The sequence below is a fragment of the Panthera onca genome, chromosome B1 (assembly GCF_046562875.1).
Source record: "Panthera onca isolate mPanOnc1 chromosome B1, mPanOnc1 haplotype 2, whole genome shotgun sequence".
Classification (NCBI taxonomy): domain Eukaryota; kingdom Metazoa; phylum Chordata; class Mammalia; order Carnivora; family Felidae; genus Panthera; species Panthera onca.
In genome coordinates, this window is record NC_138342.1 from 79,374,967 (window position 1) to 79,398,362 (window position 23,396).

At 36.1% G+C, this 23,396-nt stretch overlaps 1 protein-coding gene across 3 annotated transcripts in view; it reads right to left on the reverse strand.

The window, feature by feature from the left end:
* The window catches only part of UNC5C (unc-5 netrin receptor C), a 364,440-nt gene that overhangs the window by 151,827 nt on the left and 189,217 nt on the right, over nucleotides 1-23,396 (reverse strand). For all 3 annotated transcript variants that reach the window (XM_060654604.3, XM_060654602.3, XM_060654601.3), the window contains exon 2: nucleotides 8,074-8,295. In XM_060654604.3, coding sequence (XP_060510587.1) covers nucleotides 8,074-8,295 — 222 coding nt within the window. The remainder of the gene's footprint in view (nucleotides 1-8,073; nucleotides 8,296-23,396) is intronic.

Below are 23,396 nucleotides of genomic sequence, written 5' to 3' on the forward strand. Positions count from 1 at the left end.
TATGTACATATGTATTACTACATGTGTTTTTATACATACATCACTATATGTGTATATGAAATACATGTTTATATCTTATATATATAACTGTTTAATAAGTAACATAGCATTGTATTATAAGAAATGGACATTTTTTACCTCAAAAATGATTGAATATTGATAATCTCTAATGGTTTAACCTACTACACATACACAACTCACACTTATGAGTATAATAAAAACAGAAGTACAAATAAGAGAAACGTAGACATGTTACATATGACATGAGTTTTACAGAAGGATTCATCACAATATTGCATTTGGGATACTTCTTTAAGCATGAGTAGGATTTTGACAGAAGTAGGATAGGGGAGAGGATGGGGTAACGGTCATTAATTCATACACACATACTTACTGATCACCTACTAAGTACCAATGCCAAGTTAAGGATGGAAGTAGAATAATGAAAAAGATGGACATAATCCTTGATTTCATGGAGCTTACTCTTGGGCTCATAATGTTCAGATGGAAGAGGAGAGGTAACTTGAGAAAGGGAAACATAACTGTCCCTTTCAAGTATCTAACATTATTACTAAGAAGCCAGAAAGTGACCAGATGTGTTTCTAAAGTTCCACATGACTTAAGTAGGACCACTGAGTCAAGATTAACAGAAAATTGATTATAGTCAATTTAATAAAGAGCAAGCCAATAATGGCTTTGGGTTTAAATGGCTGCCATAGTCTCACAACTTAAAGTTTCTATGATTCTAAGACATCAAAATGTAAAGGAAAGAGTGTTTACATTCATTTAATACAACTTAAACCCCATCTTGTTTCCCTCTGAAAATGTTAAGAGCAGCATATCCTAAATCAAGTCCTGGTATGACATTAAGGGCTCATGATATTTTAACAGAGGTTCTGTGAAAAGCAGTTCAGTTGCCAAATATGATGAGGTTAAAAAAAGTTTGCCACTGTAGAGCTTTCCTGGGACTTTTATAGGAAAATACACTTTATACTTTTCTCCAAAAAGGCCATATAATTACTGTAGTGTTTCCTAACGTATTTGACCACATAGTTTTTGTTGGGTGTTGTTGTGGTTGTTGTTTATTTGTTTTTGTTTTCCCAAATAGCACTTATAAGACACTGGTGGCTCACTGAACATAGCTTAAGAGGAAAAGTCAAATTTTCCCAGTGTCTAGGACATGTGGTAGAAGAGAAACTATTAGAAGAAGGGTAGAGAGTTTGATTGGGGACTGATTATACTGAACTTTTTGAATATAAGACCAAAGAAGATGAGCTTCAATCCACGGACATAGGAAAACCATCATATATTTTAAGAAATGGTATGGTATAATCACTTGGATCTGTGCTTTAGGCCTGTGACGAACTGAAGAATGGTTTGCTGAGGAAAAAGGCTGAAACCAAACAGGAGTTGGAAGTTACCTAAGTAATCTAAGAGGTATATGATAAAGGTCTATATATACCGGGAGAGTTAACAGTGAGAATTAAAAACAGAAGGATGTTTTGTGGGAGAATTCTGAGAAGGAACTGGCAGTAGCTAATGATCACTGGCTGCTGGAGTAAGGGATAAAGCTGACATTTCTATTTTTGGTGACAGGATGGAGAGAAGAGGCATCTGAAATAAGAGTACAAGAGGAGAAAAAAAATTCAATTGTGCCACTTTTGCAACAGATGGGGACCTGAGTGAGCAGTGCATATTTGTAAAAGCTCCTTTTGGAGTAAAGACAAATTCACTTAAATTAGTGCCCTGTTATAGCTTCTCTTCATCAGTTTCTTTTTTTTCTGTTAAGGCTCTCCTTTTTGCTAACTGGCAAAATATTGAAGACCTTCAAGAATAAAAAGAATCAAATCCTAAGCACTGGTTCAAGTTATTCCATTAAAGAATGAGAAAGGTCTTAGATACAGAAAATCTGACATGGGCAAGGAAGGCAGGAGAAAGCATGGAAGATAAATGTCTAGCGGACATTCTGTACTGGATTTTCTTTTCTGGAGAAAATGGAAACATGTATTCACAGATGTTTTTTAGACAACCTGTTCTGTGTTTGGTAGTTATGGCAGAATTTAGGGAGACACTATTGGGTACAAGGACATGAGCAAAGGTTTGGAATCAGACAGCCCTGGGTTTATATCCTTCCTCTGCCATCTCCTAGCTATGTGATTTGAGGCTCATTAGCTTCTTTATCTTGCGAAACCTCAGTATTCCCATTTACAAAAGAAGCCAACAAATGATCTCAGAAGATTATTGTGATATCTAAATAACGTAATACATGTAAGGTGTTCAATACAAAGCTTGGAAATTTTTATCATTGTTGTGTTGGTCCTGCTGATAATACTGTGCTAATGTGAGAATATAATTGAAGAGGAAAAGGGAAAATCTTGGGAATTATTAAAATTTCAAACCAAGCAAGGTTTTCTAAACTCCCCTGCTTTTTTGTAGAGGAGAAATATTTGCTTTTCGATGGTATATCTTAGGTACCATGGAAACAAGGGTTGAAAAGACTTCAAGTAAATAGAAAGCATCCAAGCCTGTTTTTTTCTTAAAAATGTAACCATACAATTTTGAGCAGATCAAAATTTCTAAGAAATTCTGATAGAACAGATACTTATTACTAATCAAGAGATTCTGACTATTGAAATTTTCTAAACCACCTAATATATACTGCTTTCCACTTTTATGTTTCTTATATTACATATTTGCAAGAAATGCAAATGTGGTTTAAGTGAAGGAAGGGAAACATTAACCATAATAAATGATCTTTAATCAGTACATTTTGTCATCAGTGGGGTAGTCTTGCTCAGCGAGTACAAGTAATTGTTTGCTTCATGTTTCAGAACTGGAGAGTCTATTTAATGCCTTCATAATTTAAAAAGAAGAATATTGTAAGTTGGAGAAGAAATTTTGTTCTTTTTTTCAGGATTATTGTTTTGTAGTTTCTCAATGTGAAGTTACCTGTGATGGGGATTTTATTGAATGTGGTTGATTTTTCTTAGTTGGAAGGCAATGTATCTGATTCCACTAAACATGCTTCCAAATATTATTATTCTAAGGCAGAGTTATCTATAAAAACAAACTCATTTGCAGTGACTTCTCTCCCTCTTATATCATCTGAGAACCAATTTGATCTTTTAAATGCCAAGACATTTCTCTGATTTGTAATATATTTCAAGACTTGATGTATTCTAACATTTCTTGCTATTAAGCACCACTAACCCCCCCCCATAAGAGTATAGTCAGACTACATTAAGTGAAGACTTGAAAACCAAAGTTGCAGGTAAATCCAACTTCAGGGAAAAAAGTCCCCCAAACTAAGCATTTCAATTTCAATTCCATTTATAATGCTTCTGATCTCACAGAAAAGCAAAGAGCTCTAATATAAGAAGCCTACAAATATTCCCACAATACTTGTACAGATTGGAGATTTATGATAACAGGCAAAGAGATGCAATAAAATGGTTTGCAGTTTTTTTTTTTTCAGGTTTCATTATTTATTATGAAAATAACACATTCATGGGATTGAAGAAAACAAACTATAAAAGAAATCTCCTATCACCCCAGATTTTGAGCTGTCAACTGCTTATTATATATTTCTCCAAAACATGCCAATGCATAGACAAATATATGTGCATCCTTTACATAATGAGGACATATTACATACAGTGTTCTGTACTCTGGTTTTCACTTCAAATTTTATGTGAGAGATTTTTCTACAGCTTCACGTATGGAAAAGCTCATTATTTAAGAGAAAAAACATCACAGTAGTCCATGTAGGGATGAACAGTTCTCAGTATGCCTCTGCAATAGGGGTGCAATGAACAGCCTTGCATTTCAGTCTTTGTGCTCATTTGGAATTTTATTTTTAAATCCTAAATTTGTAATTACCAAGTAAAAGGGTATATACATTTAAATATTGGTAGGTATCTTCAAATTGGCCTGGTAAAATCCAAAAGACTGTACCAATTTGCAACCTCATTAATGAAGGATGAAATATTCCCTATCCCATTCCTTTATCAACACTCGATACTGTTTTGATCTTGACACCATCTTAGATGCTTATTTACCAACTTGCATTTCCTTTACTATATACTCCTGTTCAACCTCTCCCCAATTTTCCATTTGCGTTACTGATATTTTTCTTAAATATACTTTAAGAACCAGTAACATGTTAGTTAAATTACCTCTTTGATTAATATATGTCCACAGACAGGGCGCCTGGGTGGCTCAGTCGGTAAAGCGTCCGACTTCAGCTCAGGTCACGATCCCGGGTCCGTGAGTTCGAGACCCCGCGTCGGGCTCTGGGCTGATGGCTCAGAGCCTGGAGCCCGCTTCGGATTCTGTGTCTCCCTCTCTCTCTGCCCCTCCCCCGTTCATGCTCTGTCTCTCTCTGTCTCAAAAATAAATAAACGTTAAAAAAAAAAAAAATATATATATATATATATATATATATATATATGTATATATCCACAGATATAATCAAGTGTGTGTGCTTGTCCCTCAGCTTTGTGCTTTTCTTGCTTTGGATATTCAAAATCAGAAAGCTTTCTTATATGATTTCTTAATTTTGCCTTTATTAAAAAGACTTTTGCCCACTACTGAAACCAACCAACCAACCAACCAACCATCCAAATAATTGCCAAATTTTTCTCCTAATGATGTTAGTGACGATGATGGTGGTGGTGGTGATGATGATGATAACATTAAGCCCTAACATCAAGAACTTATTGTATTCTAATTAATGAGATAAAATCCAAGATTCATTCATTCATGCATGCATGCATTCATTCATTCATTCAGTTTCCAACTGCCCACCTTGTGTTACATGTTAACACATTGTAAAATGCCTTAACTGAGAATTTCCTGGTCTCTATTTTAATCTATTAATCTGTAGGTCTTATTTTCTGTTCAGCTCAAACTCTTAATTTCTTTAGTTTTATATTTGCAAAGAGTTGGGGTTCCCTCATTATAATACTATTTCAGAACTCTTCCAGCTATTTTTACAAATTACTTTTCATACAACGTTGGTCATCTTAGGATTCATTTATAAATAGCAAACATTTTAAAAATATTGCTTTTCTATCCAAGAACAAGACATGTCTTTCCATTTATTTAATCATGGTATTTTTCCTACTCTGAGTAGAATTTAAAGGCTTTCTTTCTAAAACTCCGCAAATTTTTGTTAGCTTTATACACACATATTTTCTTTTATGTTGTTATTGTAAATGTTATCTTTTATTCCATTATAATTTGAACTGGCCAGACGTACTAAGAAAAGTTGAAGGGTTATATGAATCTTTTATCAGCTGCTTTTCTGTATTCTCTTGATGTTTTTTTCAATTTTTTATTTAAAAATGCATGTTTTCCAGATATACAAAACCAGATGATCTGTCAAAAAATGATTATTTTCCCACTTTCTCTACAATTTTTATATTTTTCAATCATTTGTCTTGTCTATTTGCACAGGTTCGTATGTTAAGAGCATGCCAAATAATACGGTGTCCGAGGGCATCTTTGTCTTTTTCCTAACTTTAAAGGTAATCCACTGTCTCAATGCTGGATTTCTTGTAAAGTTCTGGATGAACATGAAAGACAGCAAGGTCTATGGCATTTTATTCCAACTATCAATCTGAGAGATGTGTAAGTCTAGCAGCTGCCATATTTTAAAAAAAATTTATTTTAATGTTTATGTTTTTCTAAGCACGTGAGAGAGACTGAGCGCACACAGGGGAGGGACAGAGAGGGAGGGAGACACAGAATCCGAAGCAGCTTCAGGCTCCAAGCTGTCAGCACAGAGCCCGACCCGGGGCTTGAACCCACAAACTGTGAGATCGTGACCTGAGCTGAGCTGAAGTCGGAGGCTTAACCGACGGAGCCACCCAGGCACCCCTCACAGCTGCCAGTTCTGCCTTTAGCTCTCATCTGTCCCGTCCTGAATTCGAATGAAAACATGCCACACATTTCCATTTATAAACTGCTTTAGAAGATATTTTTAATAACTGGTATATGCAATACTAATTACTTTTATGTGGAAATAATAGCAAATACAATGTTTTAAGAAGGGAAACGTCTTACTAAAATATATACACCCACACATGCACACATGTGTATCACCATCACACCCACACATGCACACATGTGTATCACCATCACAGCATGAAGCTGGCACAAGAGCTCAATATCAGAGCAGTTTTGGTTTTATTCCTACTCTTCCTATAGAGGCATTTTCATTAATTTAGTAAAGACAAGCCTAAACAGGTTTGTGACTTTCATCTCAGCTTTTGTGATGTCTTTCTTTTTCCTCTTACCATTCAAACTTGTGTGTTTGAAATCTTTACAAGTAAATGAGCTGAAACAAATAAAACTAATTCACTTGAGATTTTGTAGACATCTGGTGGAGTTATTTTCTGAGTAATTAGAATGAGAGGCGGGACAATTCCCTGAAGTAAAGCCACCATACAGTTGGATACCCAGTTATTTCTACAGCCATCAGATGGCATGCGGCAAGCATATTGATTCACAAATTGACAAACAGTTATGTAAAGCTGCCACCTGATTTTCTAAGACCGTTTATGTTATATCAATATATGCACAACCTGCTTTTCTAAAAGATGGCTTTTCTCTGTCCTCTCACAGTCTGCTCCATTTCTTTATGTCCCATCATCTCACTATCCCTTCATGTTGTTAGAGATAGGGAACACAGATGTCCCTCAAGGGCTGGTATCTGCTTGCCCTTGGTTAATCTGACATCTGTACACAAATATGAATCAATTACAATTTGGATTTTGAAAACATGTAACCATTTTGGTAAGTAGAGTTATTTATGAAAGAAAATAAAGATATGTAAATGGTTTCACTTTTGTAATATTTATCACTATTTGGCTTGGAAATGTTGATCAGTGAATTCTTAATATTTCAAATGCATGTCTTAATATTATAAAATCATAGATCTAGAATGGATCTGAAAGTTCAAATTGTTATTCTCACTGCTAGGGAACAAAAGCACTTAAACCACTGTACAAAGATATACATCTTTCCAATTTAAAATAACTCTAGGAGATTCTGTAACTATCTTAAGTCACCCATGGTGGAGTAAAAAATTGCTATCAAGAAAAAAAATTGCTATCAAGAAAGTTTCCTTTTTAGCCAATCTAAATCCCACAGGTTATTAAAAATCTCCTTTATCATGTCTATGCCTTTAGTATTTTACTGTTAGGGATAACATTTATAGAGCAACAAAGTCAGGTGTTTTCACCATGCCAAGAACAAAGGTATTCTAATCAAGACTCACCCAGATGGTGGCTATCCTTACCACTTCACTTCTTCCTGGATCCCACACTATCACTATTCTCAATCACTCTCAATTTAACTTTACCTAAGAGTTAGATAATTAGGATTTATTTCTATGTATGTATGTATTTTAGAGAGAGAGAGAGCGCGCAAGGATGAGTAGGGGAGAGGGGCAGAGGGAAAGAGAATCTTAAGCAGGTTTCACACTAAGCACTGAGCCCAGGGCAGGGCTCGATCCCACGACACTGGAATCATGACCTAAACCAAAATCAAGAATCGGATGCTTAACTGACTGAGGATTTATTTTTAGATGTAAGTTAAGGATACAGGATACTTCAAAGGTGCAACGTTTGCAAGTTGTTTAAAAATATAAAGGGAAATTATGTATGTGAATTAAGACTTGATAGTCATGTAAACAAATATTACAAACTTATCCTTAGTTGAACATATTCCCCAATCCCGGGATATTTAGACATGACACCAGAATTGACACACAAGTAAAACTCATGTTTTGCTAGGGCATTTGCATCCATCCAGTCTACTTGTTTTCCTCATTTATCTTTTTAAGCATGAACTATGTCCATTACGCATCGAGTCAAGATGTATCCATACCCTTTTGTTTTGCAGTGCATGGAACAAGACCACCAAATCCCACCCAAACTGATTCAAAACTTTTGCCAAAGGATAGTAACTCCATTTTCATTCTCACAAGTGAAAGCACAGTATGACAACATGCCCAAGTAGTTAGTAAGTACATCCTGAACAGTGGTTCAAATGCAGCGGAAAACTCACCAGAGGTTTCGTCTACTCTCTCATCTACTATGTGGTCCTTCTGATGAACCCATTCACTATTGCACTTGAAGTAGATCTGGGTGGCGGGGCTGGCTTTACAATACAGGTTCACAGGCTTATTCTTCACAATATAAGCTTCTTCGGGCTCAATAAGAAAATGTGGTAGAGGCTCAGGTGGATCGGATGGAAAGGTTTCTGGGAGTTCATGAAAAAAGTCATCATCTGGTAAAACAAGAAGAAAGTGGAAAACATTCAAATCATTGTAGTCACTTGCCATTTACTTGCTATTCATTTAAAAATAGTGACTCATAAATAACTTAATTAGGTACCCGAGCGCCTGCTATGCATCAGGCAGTATGTTAGGCCTACAGACTTGTTGCTCAATTAATGATTTAGATTATTATTCTAATTTTTACACATGAAAAAACTCAACATCAGGAAGGGTAAATATAATGCCCTGAGCATGCAGGTAGTTTGTAAATAGCAGAACTGGGATCAGAACTCAGGTTTGTCTCACTCAGAAAATGTCATCCTCCCAATGTAGTACTACACCTCCCATCACACAGTGTTCCTTCTCCTTGAGAGCTGACAAAAGCAGAAGCAATTGCATTACAAAAATTCATTTGGGGTGCCTGGGTGGCTCAGTCGGTTAAGCCTCCGACTTCGGCTCAGATCATGATCTCATGGCGCATGAGTTCAAGCCCCGTGTCGGGCTCTGTGCTGACAGGTTGGAGCCTGGAGCCTGCTTCAGATTCAGTCTCCCTCACTCTCTGCCCCTCCCCTGCTTGTGCTCTCTCTCTCTCTCTTAAATATAAATAAACATTAAAAAAATTTAAAAAAAGAAACATTTGTTTCTTTTGAAACATTGAAAAATATAAGGCTCATAGGTAAACCTTAAAATTCTTTGCAAGGAGCTGAGAAGGAATACTAGGAACCTGAATTAGTGATCTTTAAGTTCAGATTCAAAGGTGCCACTGCATGACATAGTCTTTCAAATGAATTCATTCATTCAACCAAAACTATTTGTTGAACTCAGGATTATTCTCAGCTCCAGAAAGCAGCCAATAGGCTGACGGAGTGGAGCCCTGCCAATAGAGTAGAGCCCAGAGTCTAGCAATTCTGTTTGGTCTTATTTAGAAACTATACCTCCAGTATCAGATGTATTAAATGACTAGCTAAACCTGTCCTCATTAGAATATTACTGAGTTATTATCGTGAAGAACAATAGTCAATGGTCTCATTTTTTTTTTATAGCACAGAAAATTGTTAAATATATTGCTCCCACCCTGCTATTTCAACACCACTGAAGAAACAAAACCCCCAAACCACTTAAGATAGTTACCCACTTTGAGGTATGTTTTTCATAATTTGGGTTCTGTATGATTCCAAATAAAAATAGAAAAAAATAAAAGTGCCATTAAAAACCTTATTATCATAGTTCACAAGTCAAGGTAAAAAGAGTCTTTCCAATACACTGAAAATAAGTCAGACCTGATATTTTTCTTCCTGTGACAGATAGTGGAGAGCAAAACTATTATTAATTCCATAAGTTGATTAAGCACCCTAGGATAATATGTCGGGTTAACACTGTGAGGTCAAAATTAAAAGTTTTTAAAATTTTTTTCTTTTAATATTTATCTTTTTCAGAGGGTGGGGGGAGGGAAAGAGAGAGAGAGAGAGAGAGAGAGAGAGAGAGAGAGAGAATGAGTGGGGGAGGGGCAGAGAAAGAGGGAGACACAGAATCTGAAGCAGGCTCCAGGCTCTGAGCTGTCAGCACAGAGCCCAACATGGGGATCGAACTCATGACTGTGAGATCATGGCCTGAGCTGAAGTGAAGTCGGATGCTCAACTGACTGAGCCACCCAGGTGCCCCTCAAAATTAAAAGTTTTTGAAAGTACATATATCCAATGGTTGCTCATATGTCACCTTGAAACTCATTTTATAACTCATTCTGGTGTTGCCCTGTTTTGCGTGAAGGCCATTAGTAAAATGGACATTTGTCTGTTAAGAAACCTGGCCTGGCACTTTTCTCATCTAGGTCATGGGTAGCTGTCAAATAGTAACCATGTTTGATCTCTGCCAATATGTTGTGCAATGAAAACTGGATTCACTTACATCACAGACACAACTAGCTTTCAAAGCTCTTCACAATTTTAAATTTCTGACACTGGGATGTAAATGATGCATCCTATAGCTAGCTTTCTTTCTCACTTTACTGCCTTCATTTGCTTTCTTCTGGCAGGGCATCATTTCTGGTTTTTCCATTGTTGAACATCAAGGATCCAAACTGTCAGTTAACTAAAGAATAAACTTGTTTCCATCAATTTCAGCTTCTGTAGTCAATATGCAAGAACACTCAAGACTGCTTAAATAAACACAGTTCAGAAAGGCAAAGGAATAGGGAACTGAGGTATTGACAGATTCATCAACATAAAGCTGATATCTTGAAGGCCTTATTCTCTTATTTCATTTTTCCCCCAATGATCTTATTGTTATATGTGATGATGGACAGTTCTGATTATCAACAGAATGCCACAAAATATCAAACTCAAATTCTGTAAAATGTTAGCTGTTGTTTTTAATTATTATTCATGAAGGCAGAGGATCAATTCATTTTCTTTTTTTACTATTGATGAATACAAAAAGTGTATACACCAATAGTAAAAACTAATTGTGTACACATACAAACATAGTAAAAAAACTGTATACACATGCAAAAATGTATATGTATTTTATAGAAATATTTTTATTTAGGTTTGCAAAATACAAAAAGGTTTTCATTCAGTTATTGTTTCAGAAAGTGAGATTGTTCCTTTAGAAGGAATGATGATTGTGAAATATCAGATGACTGTTTACTACCTTACCTTATTCAATCATGTAGCAAAGTACTTATGTATTCACATCCTACAGAAAGATAGGCACTAAAAATTGATTACCCTTCCTTGCCAAAAGCGTGTATTTCTTCCTTCTGATTATTTTATTGTAAACTACTGGGAAGACTAATGGAAGTTGAGAAAGTCACACATATGTTTTCAACTCAAAAGGGGCCCTGTGAAATGCTGGAAAAAATAGTAATGATGTATTTAAAAAATGTATGGACAACCTAATTTTGTATTTGCTTAATTCTGTGTTTTAAGACAAGAGGATCACTACTAACAAAGTGAAATAATCCTATGACTTGGTTTGAAGTTTCATAAAGTGTTGATTTTTTTAAGGTGTTTGTTACATAACACTTATTGTATTTTATAACAATAGGAAAGATTTCCATCATTTGAAACATTTTCATTATGTGTTAAATTCAGTGTTTCTTTTACGTATCATTGTACTTTCTACATAAACCCTATCTCTTAAATTTGACCTAGGGAGATGCCTTAACCAGCAATATCATATAAGGTTGTTACTATTTCTTATAATACGCATATGGTGTTTAAGTCCATTCCTAGATAAATTCACATCAGGCAATATAGTACATTACTCCTAGTGCTTAATTCTGGAGATGGGAATGGCATTTCTAAAGATAATTTTCAAGACTCTGAGCCAGTAAGATATATATATAATGGGGTAGATTTGACAAAATGGGAATGGACTGATTATCTGTGGGTTCACAAGCTGCTGGGAAATTCTCCTCTTCTGCATTTGCAGCAAGTGGCCTGGATACCATGCCCAACCATGGAAATTGGTCCAGATAACAATCTCTCTAGCATTGGGTTGAGAATGCTAAGACAATACTTTCTTTGGTCCAGGCAAAAAAATGGCAAGTATGAGGATTAATTTCAGAAATTGTCTTTTTATGAAATCTCTTTTTAAATATTTTTCTAGACTAAGTTTTGAAAATCAAACAAGTGAGCCAATTTTCTTCAACCAAAATTATAAAAGAAAACTTCTATTTAAATATCCGGCATGGTTACATCTATATGTATTTAACAAGGAAAAAATAAATGACCATCTTCAAATGCCATGTGTATTTTACAAGGAAAAAAGTAATCATTTCCAAATATCATGTGTATTTAATAAGGAAAAAATGACCATCTTCAAATACCATGTGTATTTTACAAGGAAAAAGTGACCATCTCCAAATACCATGTGTATTTTACAAGGGAAAAATGATCGTTGGTAAATGAACATCTACAAATACCTCTTCATGAAAACTTAAGTCCTCTGGATCATGTATGCATTTGCCTTGCACATATATGGAGAAACCTATTTTTCAGTTTTGGCCACCAGTTTTATGCAATTATTACCAATTTTCAAAGCCAGAAATATATAACAAATGCTTAACACTAGAATGAGAGCTCCTCTGAAGGCAGGAGTTATTGTCATTTTCATTTTTTATTTTCCATTAAGTCTAGCATAATGCCAGGCACATTGTAGGAGGTCAATAAAAATCTTATAAAAGCATAAATGTTGTATAAATGGCACCTGCGACCATTCAGAAAAGATTCACAAGGCATTTTTTTTTATTGTTTTATTTATTTTTGAGACAGAGAGGGAGACAGAGTGCAAGACGGGGAAGAGCAGAGAGAGAGGAGACACAGAATCCAAAGCAGGCTCCAGGCTCTGAGCTGTCAGCACAGAGCCTGATGCGGGTCTAAAACTCATGAACCATGAGATCATGACCTGAGCCAAAGTCAGACACTTAACCGACTGAGCCACCCAGGTGCCCCAGATTCACAAAGTATTTTAGAGTTTACAGTGTCTCAAATTAATTAACAATACAAGAGGTTGTAACAATAGTAAGATCTACAAACGGGACTGGCTACAAAATTTGTGTGGCCTGGTGCAGAGTGGAAATTTGGGGATCCTCATTAAAAATATATTAAGAATTCTGAAACAATGGCAGATAAGCATCCAACCAAGAATCCTGTGTGACAGCGCAGGTCACATACCCACAAAGTTGGTCTTGTCTACAAATGTCAGTTAACTGAGCATTCCACCTCATGGAAAATCTGAGAATTAAGACTTTGTCTTTATTAATGGATATTTGTTTTAGAACTCATTTGCTATTTTCCAGCTTCTTATCGTGATTAGATGTTTTCTAGAAGAATCACGGCTTTCCAGAGACAGAAACTCAGTCTCCAAAGAAGTCTGCGAGCAAATGTGTTTGCAATGGAGCACAAGGGAAAGCATGTGACTGTATTTGCTCATGGCTTTCCCTTTGGATTACTCCAGTGCCCATTCACAGGCCTGACCCAAAACAAGTCAAATCTCTGCCACACTGAAGCTAAATCTTCCAGGGCACTAGAAGACTGTTTAATACAAGGGAAAAATAAGGTTTGAGATTTTAAAATTTAATACATGGGGATAACAAGGTTTGAGATTCTACCTTGAGTTGGTAGACTGTTTACTGAGATCAGTTGCTGACATGCAATTCATTTTACTATACAAATAAACTAGCTTTCTGATACTATTAAGGTCATGTTACAAAACTGGAAGCTATAAAAGAACAGTTTCTCTTTTCAGCAGGGAGATCAGTGAGTGCATCCTATTACTACTTTTTTTTTTTTTTTAATATAAATATCCAAAGAGCCCTGAAGTCTTCAGGGAGATAATGCGAACTCAATTTGTGAATAGCAACTTCAGACAATGAACTTATTTCTGGCAACATGCCACAGTTATCCCAAATTATGATAGGTTGTATAAAGGCACACCTCAGTTGCTGATATTGACGGCATTATGAAATTTGGGCCATATGACTTGATTAATAAAATTGCTAAACAAGTTTTCTGCATGCAGTTTATTCAAATTAACAAAATAAAATTTCCACAGTTGTTTTTATTCTGTACATTGAATTCACTATTAACTTAAAGCTATAATTGCCATTTCGATTTAGATGTAAGGTTATTATTCATTTTAACCTTCTCTAACACTTAATTTTCCACTCTCTCATTACTCAATAATGATACCGCCATTTTTATCTTGATATCAGGTAAATCTCAATATTTCCTTTTCTGTTATCTCATATAGCCTTTGTTTTTTCATTTATACACAAGAAGAGAAAGCTTTGTACCATGTATTATTTTTATAGACTTTCATTCCACCTAAATCTTGACAGGAAAATATTATGCTATGAACATCAATCTAGGAAGCTTAGGTTGCTGGTTTTATTGCTATGTATCAAGCCTTAATTTTCATCAACTTAATACATAAGTTTCTATATTTCTGAATCATAAGACTTAAACTATTATTGCTTATATCATAAAATATAGGACTATTATCTCTTTGTCTGAGACCTGAAGCGTATTCTTCTGAAATGGAATTTACTTCCAAATGATTCAAGAGCAATTTAAAATGAATGACTGCAAAGCTAATTTTATCTGCATTTGGCTGCCCATCCATCAGAGAGATAATTCATGATATATTACAACAAAAGGCAGCTGAAATTAACTATCTGAATGAGACTCCAGCTTATTTTTAATATTTTGATTAAAATATCCTTTGGAAGACAAAGACTATGGTCTATACTTCATGCAACATATTGATGGATTCATCATTTAAATTTAAGTAGCTGAATATATAATGCCTTAAATGTATTACACAATTTGGAGGTACTGCACGATTCTAACTCCAAAAGAAAAAAAAACTTTCCTTTTTCTTCTTTTAAAGAAATACTTGCAAAATCATGCTGATATATGATTAACGGTGACATGAAGTCAACATGATATTGGCGACACACTTACCTGTGAAACAGAGGCACCTCCTTCTGCCCCAGTTTAAGTCTTTATAATCTCTCAATTTTACTAATATAAAATCTTTCCAAGTGTTTTCCTGCCTACAGTCTTTACTTCTGCCATGTAGTCTATACCATGCTTGTAGAAAATTTTTTCAAAAATACCTTTACTCCCTTTTTCAAATAATTTAATAAAGACAACATAAAACCAGGTGGTAAGTTTATTTTTGCTTATCAGATTAGCTAAAAAAAACAGTGAATGACTGATGAGGAGTTGAGGAAATGTGCATTTGCATATACCGGCTATAGTGTAAATTTGCACCATGGTAGAGAAAAATTGACAATATAAATAAAAATTTAATCTCTGCACACATCCAAATAGGTTATCCCACTTCTTGGAACTTTACATTTTACAGACATAATGGCATATATGTATGTATATAAGTGTGTGTGTGTGTGTGTGTGTGTGTGTGTGTGTGTGTATGGATATATGCATATATATATAACACACACATACACAAAGATGTTCACTGCAGTACTGTTTATTAAAAAATACATGACGGGCACCTGGATGGCTCAGTCAGTTAAGCATGTGCCTGAGGCTCAGGTCATGATCTCGCAGTTCGTGGGTTTGAGCCCCATGTTGGGCTCTGTGCTGGCAGCTCAGAGCCTAGAGCTTGCTTTGGATTCTGTGTCTCCCTCTCTCTCTGTCTCTCCTCCATTCACGCTCTGTCTCTCAAAAAATGAATAAATGTTTAAAAGAATTTTTAAAAAATACATGATATATTTCAACAAAAGCAGCTGGAATTAACTATTCGATGAGAATTATTTGAATGAGAACAACTAACAATCAACTGAGGAATGGTTAAATAATTATTTATGATATATCCTTCTAAGAGAAAACTGTTTTTCCAATTAAAATAAGAAGCATATTTGTCTGTATTAAATTAGAAGGGCATCCATTAGTTAGTTAAGCAAGTAAAGCAAGTTTTTGGCCAATCTGCATAGAATGATGCCACTTCTGGGAACGGATGGAAGGAAGGAAAGAAGGTAGGAAGGAAGGGCACACAATGCCTAGGTGAGTGTTTGACTGAATAACCAGGGACCACAGCTTTTCCAAGTTGACACATCAAACTGGCCATCATGCTTCCCACAACATTGCCATGGTTTCATACCTCTTGCTCATTCTTCAGACATCAGACATCCCTTCTTCTGAAGGCCCTCTCACCTCCAAATCCTGGACCTCAGCCTCTGATATCATCTCCCATCGCTCTCTACTTTTCTTGTTTATTATTTCTTCCCCACTAGAAAGCAAGTTCAGAGCTTTAGGAAAGTGCTTATCTTAATTCGTTTCTGCATAACTGATACCTAGTCCAGTGCCTGGCATGGACAACAGGATTTTAGGTTGTCATTTCCTTTCCATTTGAATTGTCCTGTAAAAAGTTCCTATATGATAAGATAGGAGAATATAGAAATTACTCTATCAACAGAAATAATGGGAAGAAGTCCTTACACAAAATACAACAGAAATACATGTATTTGACAGGTGGTCCCTTGGCATTCATAAGTACAGATCCACTCCCCATATTAAAAAAAAATTAGATCTATCTTCTATGCAAGTATTTATGTCATACATCATGAGGTGCAACAGCCTTGGGCTAAATATATTCCCTCACTAAATAATCAAAGTTGAATCTAAAACATTTTGTGTGTGGAAAATGATATATCTAATTATTGTGCCTCTTCAACTTCCTGGCCTCATTTGGTGCTTGACTTCATTACACAACTCCCTCCTTTTTGAAACTTTCTCCTCTCTTGGGGACTGCACATTAGCACTAGATTGCTTCCCATCCTACCTCTTTGACCTTTCTCCTTCTGCTTTGCTGTTTGAGTGCAGTCAGAAACTTACCAAGTTTCTCTCCTTTAGTCTCTCCCTTGGGCATCTCATCCACAACTCTGGCCTCAATTATCAGATCATGTCACACACACAATCTTCCACTCCACCCCCTTGCTTCTTAAAATCCTTTGATGCCTTTGTATTGACCAAGAATGAAATCAGACTCTTTGCCAAGGCCAATGAGGACCCACCCAAACTGATTGCTGGTGGCCTCTCTGTCTCATTTCTTGTCCTCATGTCCTTTCCTCACCATTCTCGAGACAGACAGACTGGTATTTGTATCTGAACACACCAAACTCAGTCCTACCCTAGAGCATTTGCACAAGCTCTTCATTTAGAAAAGCTCTCTCTCCCTCTTGCCATTTAGGTTTTGTCTCAGTATTTTCTGCCAAAGAGATTCTTGACTACCCAATCTCTCAAACTCTTGATGTGTCTCTTCAAGAACACATCATTCTATTTGATTTCTTCTTACCACCCATCACTCTCAAATTAGCTTGTTTATTCAGTTAGTTGCCTCTTTTCTTTTCCCCCACTACAAAAGTCAAAGCTTTATGGGATTAGAAATTTTATCTGTTTTGTTCAACACTCTACCCTCAGCATCAACATCAGATAAACATCTTCCCTCTAAAACCAGCTTCTCTTTTTGACTCAACTCTTTATTTCTGACTACCATATCATTCTAACAGTCAGAAGCTTGGCGTCCCATCTCCCCATCAGGTCCAATTCATCTACATGTACAATGAATATCAGCTCTATATTGTCTCTCTTACCATCCATCCTTATTCTCCTTTTCACTATCACTGCTCAAATTTAAGTCCTTACTATATTCATATGAATTATTACAAGAGTAATGTTACTGACTTGCCTTGCTCTGGACTTGCTCCTGACCTTCCTCTCTCAATTCCAGCTATACCGCATCTAAATGGAAGGTGGAATCACAATAGCTTCTGCTGGAAACATCGTGTTCAACAGAAAAAGGCCAAAGCTTCACTCAATTTTCAGCTTATTTACCACCATTCCCCCACAGCTAAAATTGGTGATTCTATATTCCACACTAAGGTAGGTTTTTAAATTTTTTCCCCACGTGCACGTATTGCTGTGCACATGATGTCTTATTCCCTACTGACTCTTCAATGCCTATCTCAATACCACTGAAAGATCTATTCTTAGTCCTTCCAGAGATAGCCATTCCTTAGTGTTCAATTGTACAAATCCTTGAACGCGATTTGTGAGTGCCAGTAATTTCTGTATTCCTTATTATAGCCCAGCTCCACCATATATCTAGTAGGCTCTAAAATTTTACTCAGTTGAAGTGAACACACCTAAAATTGATTCCTTGCTTCGAGAACTATGAAAAATATTAATTACTTCTCCATAGTAAAGTATTATGATAACTCAAATTTTCTACATGTAATCTGTCTATATCTATACACTTATCAAAAAATCTATATATGTTTTTTAACTATGATGGATATTTTCAAGTATATGAAAAATGATAGAGCAAAGAACCTAAACACCCATAACCCAACTTCCAGAAATTTAACAAGTGTACTCATTTTGTTTCATACACACAAAAATATTTTGTAAGCATTCAGAATTCACATGTAAGGGAAACTAAACATATCAGAGTGTCAGGCTGAGATAGCAAAGAAGACAAATGTCACCAAATTAAGAATAAGAATTAAACAGGAGTGCCTTGGTGGCTCAGTTGGTTAAGCCTCCAACCCCTGATTTCGGCTCAGGTCACGATCTCACGGTTTGTGAGATGGAGTCCCCCATCTGGCTCTGCACTGACAGTGTGGAGTGTGCTTAGGATTCTCTCTCCTTTTCTCTCTGTCCCTCCCCTGTTCGCACACATACTCTCTCTCAAATAAACTTGAGGAAAAAAAAGAATAAGAATTAAATTCAAAATATTGGAAACTATGAAAATAAAATCTATGGCAATATGCATACATTGTTCAGCCATAAAATTAAGACCTAAAATAAAAATTATCGCTAATAACACATACTTTATATTTTTAAAACATAACCATTAAAAATCTATATTTCTCATGCAAATTAGAAATTCTTTTTAGTGACTTTGGAATGAAGAACATATCCCTTAAATTTAGTGAAATAATTAATAATACACCGAATATACACAGTACTCCATAGATCCATAATGAAGTTCATGAATATAGGAAGCTGCAAAGTTAGGAAATCTCGGGGCACCTGGGTGGCTCATTCGGTTAAGCATCCAACTTTGGCTCAGGTCATGATCTAATGATTCGTGAGTTTGAGGCCCACATCAGGCTCTGTGCTGACAGCTCAGAGCCTGCAGCCTGCTTCAGAGTCTGTCTCCCTTTCTCTCTGCCCCTCCCTTGGTCACGCTCTGTCTCTGTCTCTCTCTCAAAAATAAATAAACATTTAAAAAAATGTTAGGAAATCTCTATCTTTCCTAGGATTTCCCCAAGCTACAAAACTAAGAATTGTCTTTGACTCTTTCTCTTTCTCACTGCCAACATAAAAATGATCGAGTCCTACTGATTTTATGGCCTACATGTTTCTTTCATCTGTCTCTTTTTCTATCTCTGATTCCACTGCCATCACCATTTCTTGCTAGAACATTTCAAAGTCTCATAGTTGGTATCCTTGGCCTACCACTGAAAGGCAAGATCTAAGTCACTTCTCTGTTTCCTTTAAGACAAATCCAAGCTCATGAACATGGTATACAAGCTCCTCCATGATCTAATGTGTGCCCACCATTCCACCTTCCTTTCTCAATACTCCATCCCTTGCCCTCTACATTACAAAAACACAGACCATCTACTGTCATCTGGACACAACATGCGGTTTCTACACCTTCTGCTTCAGCGACTCCCCTCTCTTATTTTACCTGCTCCTCCTCAGTCTCTAAGCTCTACTCAACCATAATTTCTTCCAGGAAGTTTTCTGTGTCTTTCCTACTTCTGCCAGCTTAGAACACACCTCTCCCATAACCCTACCATCAACTTTATTGGGGAGAAATATTTATTTCTAACACTGCATTTTAAATTAACTTTGGGACTACTAACTGGATGTTATTCATCATTGTACACGTGGTGCTTATTACACTCTTGGGAACTGAGTATACAATTTTTGAATAAATGGGTGCAGGGCTTTCTGTATCCAGGGAAAAACACATGGACTTTGGGTTATCATAATTATGAATTGGGTAATTGCTATGAAAATAGACTTTGGGACCCCACAGATTTGGATTTGAATCTCAGCACCACTTTTTACTAGGTGTATGATTTTTGGCATTTTACCTAATCTCAGTTTCTGTGTCTATCAAATGGATATAGGCAAAGAGATGTGGTGATAGTGTGTGGGGTACATGAAATAAGGCAATAGGAATGATTTTGCATAGAGCTGACCACATATAAGATCTTCACATATGGTAACTATTTGTATTATTTTCTTGTTGTATTATTGTTGTGGATACTAAGCTTGGCTAATTTTCCTAAACACCCTTGAGCACTAGTCACTCTCTGATCTGTCTTCCTGAAGTGTCCTTTCTTTCCTGTGCCTAGTAAACATTAGTTTTTCTTAGTTCACCTTAAGCTTTATCCTCTCCAGGAGGCCATTCTAGACCCTTTTGGTATGGGCTTGTTGCCTTCTCCCTGTGTTAACACTGCACAATATGCATTGCCATAGCATTGCATTTAATGCACAGTGATAGATCACACTGACCTTTTCTGTGCCCCATTACACAGAGCGTTATTTAAATACAATTATGTGTAATTCTTTCATGAATCTGTAGCACCCAGTCATATTTGGTACATAGCAGGACTAAAAGACCGTATTTGTTGAGTAAACTGATGAAAAGGTACAGAAATTCCTAAAACTGTAAGTTTCTAGATTTTTTCAAACATATAAGTGTAGAAGTGAACACTCTTCTATTTCCTGCTTTGTTAAAAAAAAAAAAAAAAGTTTAGAATTTGTACCAGTGTTCCCTTAAGAGTCTGCATTCTTTCTTGTGGGTAGAGAAAATAGTTTTGTCTCACTGTAGTTTTCCTCTTTTAAAACTGGACATAATTTATAAATGCAATTTCAGAATTTGCTTTCTCATTCCTAATCTCCCTACATAAAAACACCAGTTACTTTATCACTTCTCAAAACACGTTCACTTTCAGGCCCTGAGTTGGAAGAGCCATCAGGAGGTGGTGAAAGGAACACCAGGTCGGGAACCAGGTGTTGGTCCTTGTCACTTTCCCGATGATTTATTGTTTTTTGTAAGTGTGGGTAGGGAGGTAGGTTGATAGGTAGGTCTGTACAGTGTGAACAAAAATCCAAGGTGTGAGTACACCGTACACATAAACAGCAGGGCTTCGAGAGTGAGAGCACTCTAGCCGTCTTCTAGGTGAGAAGTCTATGCTTCCATCATGACTGTGTTCAGGACTGTGGGAGGGAGGCCAGGGGTACAGAGGTGGGGGAAAATACAGAGAGAATTCATTTCTTTGTGCCCTGTCTCGCTGGCTGGGTGGCTATACCAGAACCAGGGGGTGGGGAAAACATGGGTGAGTATTGCTTGTGGCTATAGAGAAGTAATTTGCCACATAATTAAATATCCACATACAGTTTTGGTTCAAGTGTCTCATTTTATAGAAGAGGAAACTGAGGCCCAGACAGTTTGAGCAACTTGTCTAAGACTGCATGGCTATTAATTGGCAGGAGTAGACATCCCAGGCCAGTATCAAGATTTCATGGCTCTGGCATATATTTTCTGATTATGTAAGCTCTGTAGCACCATTCCAATACCTCCTTCTAATTCACCTGATAACTTACTTTATCTTCTTATTTTTGAGCTACCGTTTTATTAAAAATTACGTATTTAAAATTTTATTTATTCCAATTGCTAAAATTCTATAATAGAGAAACGTAAAAAAACTGGAAATTCACTCCTCAAGCTCCTTCCCACTCCCCAATTCTAGCAATTGTTGACACTAGTGTGTTTTGTTCTGGACCTTTCTCCATGCAGTTATTTATGTATGTGCAAATGTGTGTGGATATATATATTAAAAATATATATGGACTCATGCTCCATGTCTTTTGTGTTGACTGCGGCTTTTTATAGTAAATTCTCTGCCTTACCAAAGTTGGGGCTATCATATGCCAACTATGCTCCAACTACTGACCTATAATGTTTAGGCTAAGTTAACATCCTATGTTAAAAATAAAAACAACAACAACTAAAAACCACTGTACATTTATGGTTCTGGTAATGTCTGCATGACACCAAAATTTCTGCACGTGTTTTAAGACGCAAACAAGCATCACAGACTTTAGTACTATCATTGTTATCTTTAGCTCAGATAATTGAATTCTGGATCTGTGTGTCTGTGCACGTGTGCGCGCGGGTGTGCGTCTTTTATAAAAATTACAGTTTCCAAATGGCACGTGATATCATTTCACATTTCATCACTTCACCAGGAAAGGATTAATTCACTTCTTGTGTGAGGGTACTGATTATGAGCCAATATCCCTGCTTTTTATCCCTTTTGATGGAGCAAATGACATTCTTCCAAAATTTACTGTTTGGAAAGCTATTATACCCAGTACACTGAAGAAGAGAGTACGGGTATGAATCACCTCCAGCAAGGTACAGGGTTGGTTAATGTTTCCCTTTTTCACCTCCCCTGCCACTGGAAATCACAACACTTGACACTGGGTCACAAAATTATTAAACCTTAAAGTAGCAACACTTCCTTCTCCATGTGAGACCTCACTTCTCCTTGACACTTTACTCCTAAAATCCCTTTAGGCTCCTGGCCTTTTCTCTCTGCCTTTAACCCCCATAACTAATTAAATCTGGACAAGTCTTTGGTGAAAATAGTTTTCCTTCAAAGTTATTCATTCAAAGTTCCCCTGAAGGCATTCTTTGTCATTTTATCCTAGCCTGCCATCTTTACATGAAGTTGAAAGAGGTAAGCTATTTTTATAAAATAAAAACTCTTTCAAGACCTAAATCTACCTTGATGTTTCAGATAAAGACTAGATTTTGAAATATGACAAATGCTTCAAAACTTTTAGAAGTTTACCAGTAAACAAAAGTTCCTAAGACTCTGGTCTCATTTAAAGAGAGTTAAGCTTAAAAAAAAAATGTACTACTTTATTTGGAAGTACTTTTATTTGGGGTCTATAACTAAATTCTTCAACAAAAGAGGAAAAGGATTAACTCACCAGTATGGTTGAACTTACTCCCAGTAAGTTTGTTTTGGGAATCCTACTGGACCTCAGAATTAAGCAGCACTGTTAATATTGTTATGTATTTAGAAGAAAACAAAAGTGAAGATCAAAGGAATGAAGGAGATAAGACTGGAAATACAGCACTGCTAAAGTATTTTCTCCACTAAGATCAAGTTAAAACTTGCCAAGTAGTGAATTACTTTAAACCTTCTTATACATTTTACAAATAAACAAAAAATATTACTTTTATTTTGTTTAAAAATATAAAGATCAGACACATACCATTTGTTGTTGATCCAGGGCACTCAGCTCTAGGGCAAAGGACTGAATGAGATTTAATGATGGGCTCCACCATCACTTGCTTAAAGCCAGACACTGTGTCTAAGATGGAAAGGCAGTTTCCTTTATGGAACTATTTTTTAAGTGATTTAATGATCTCATTTTTTAGCTACCCTACAGGATATAACTTTTATAATAAGCTCCTTATGTTTCTCATAGACAAAACATGGATTTTGAAAGTTTGAGTGGCTTTCCCAAGACCATCCATCTGT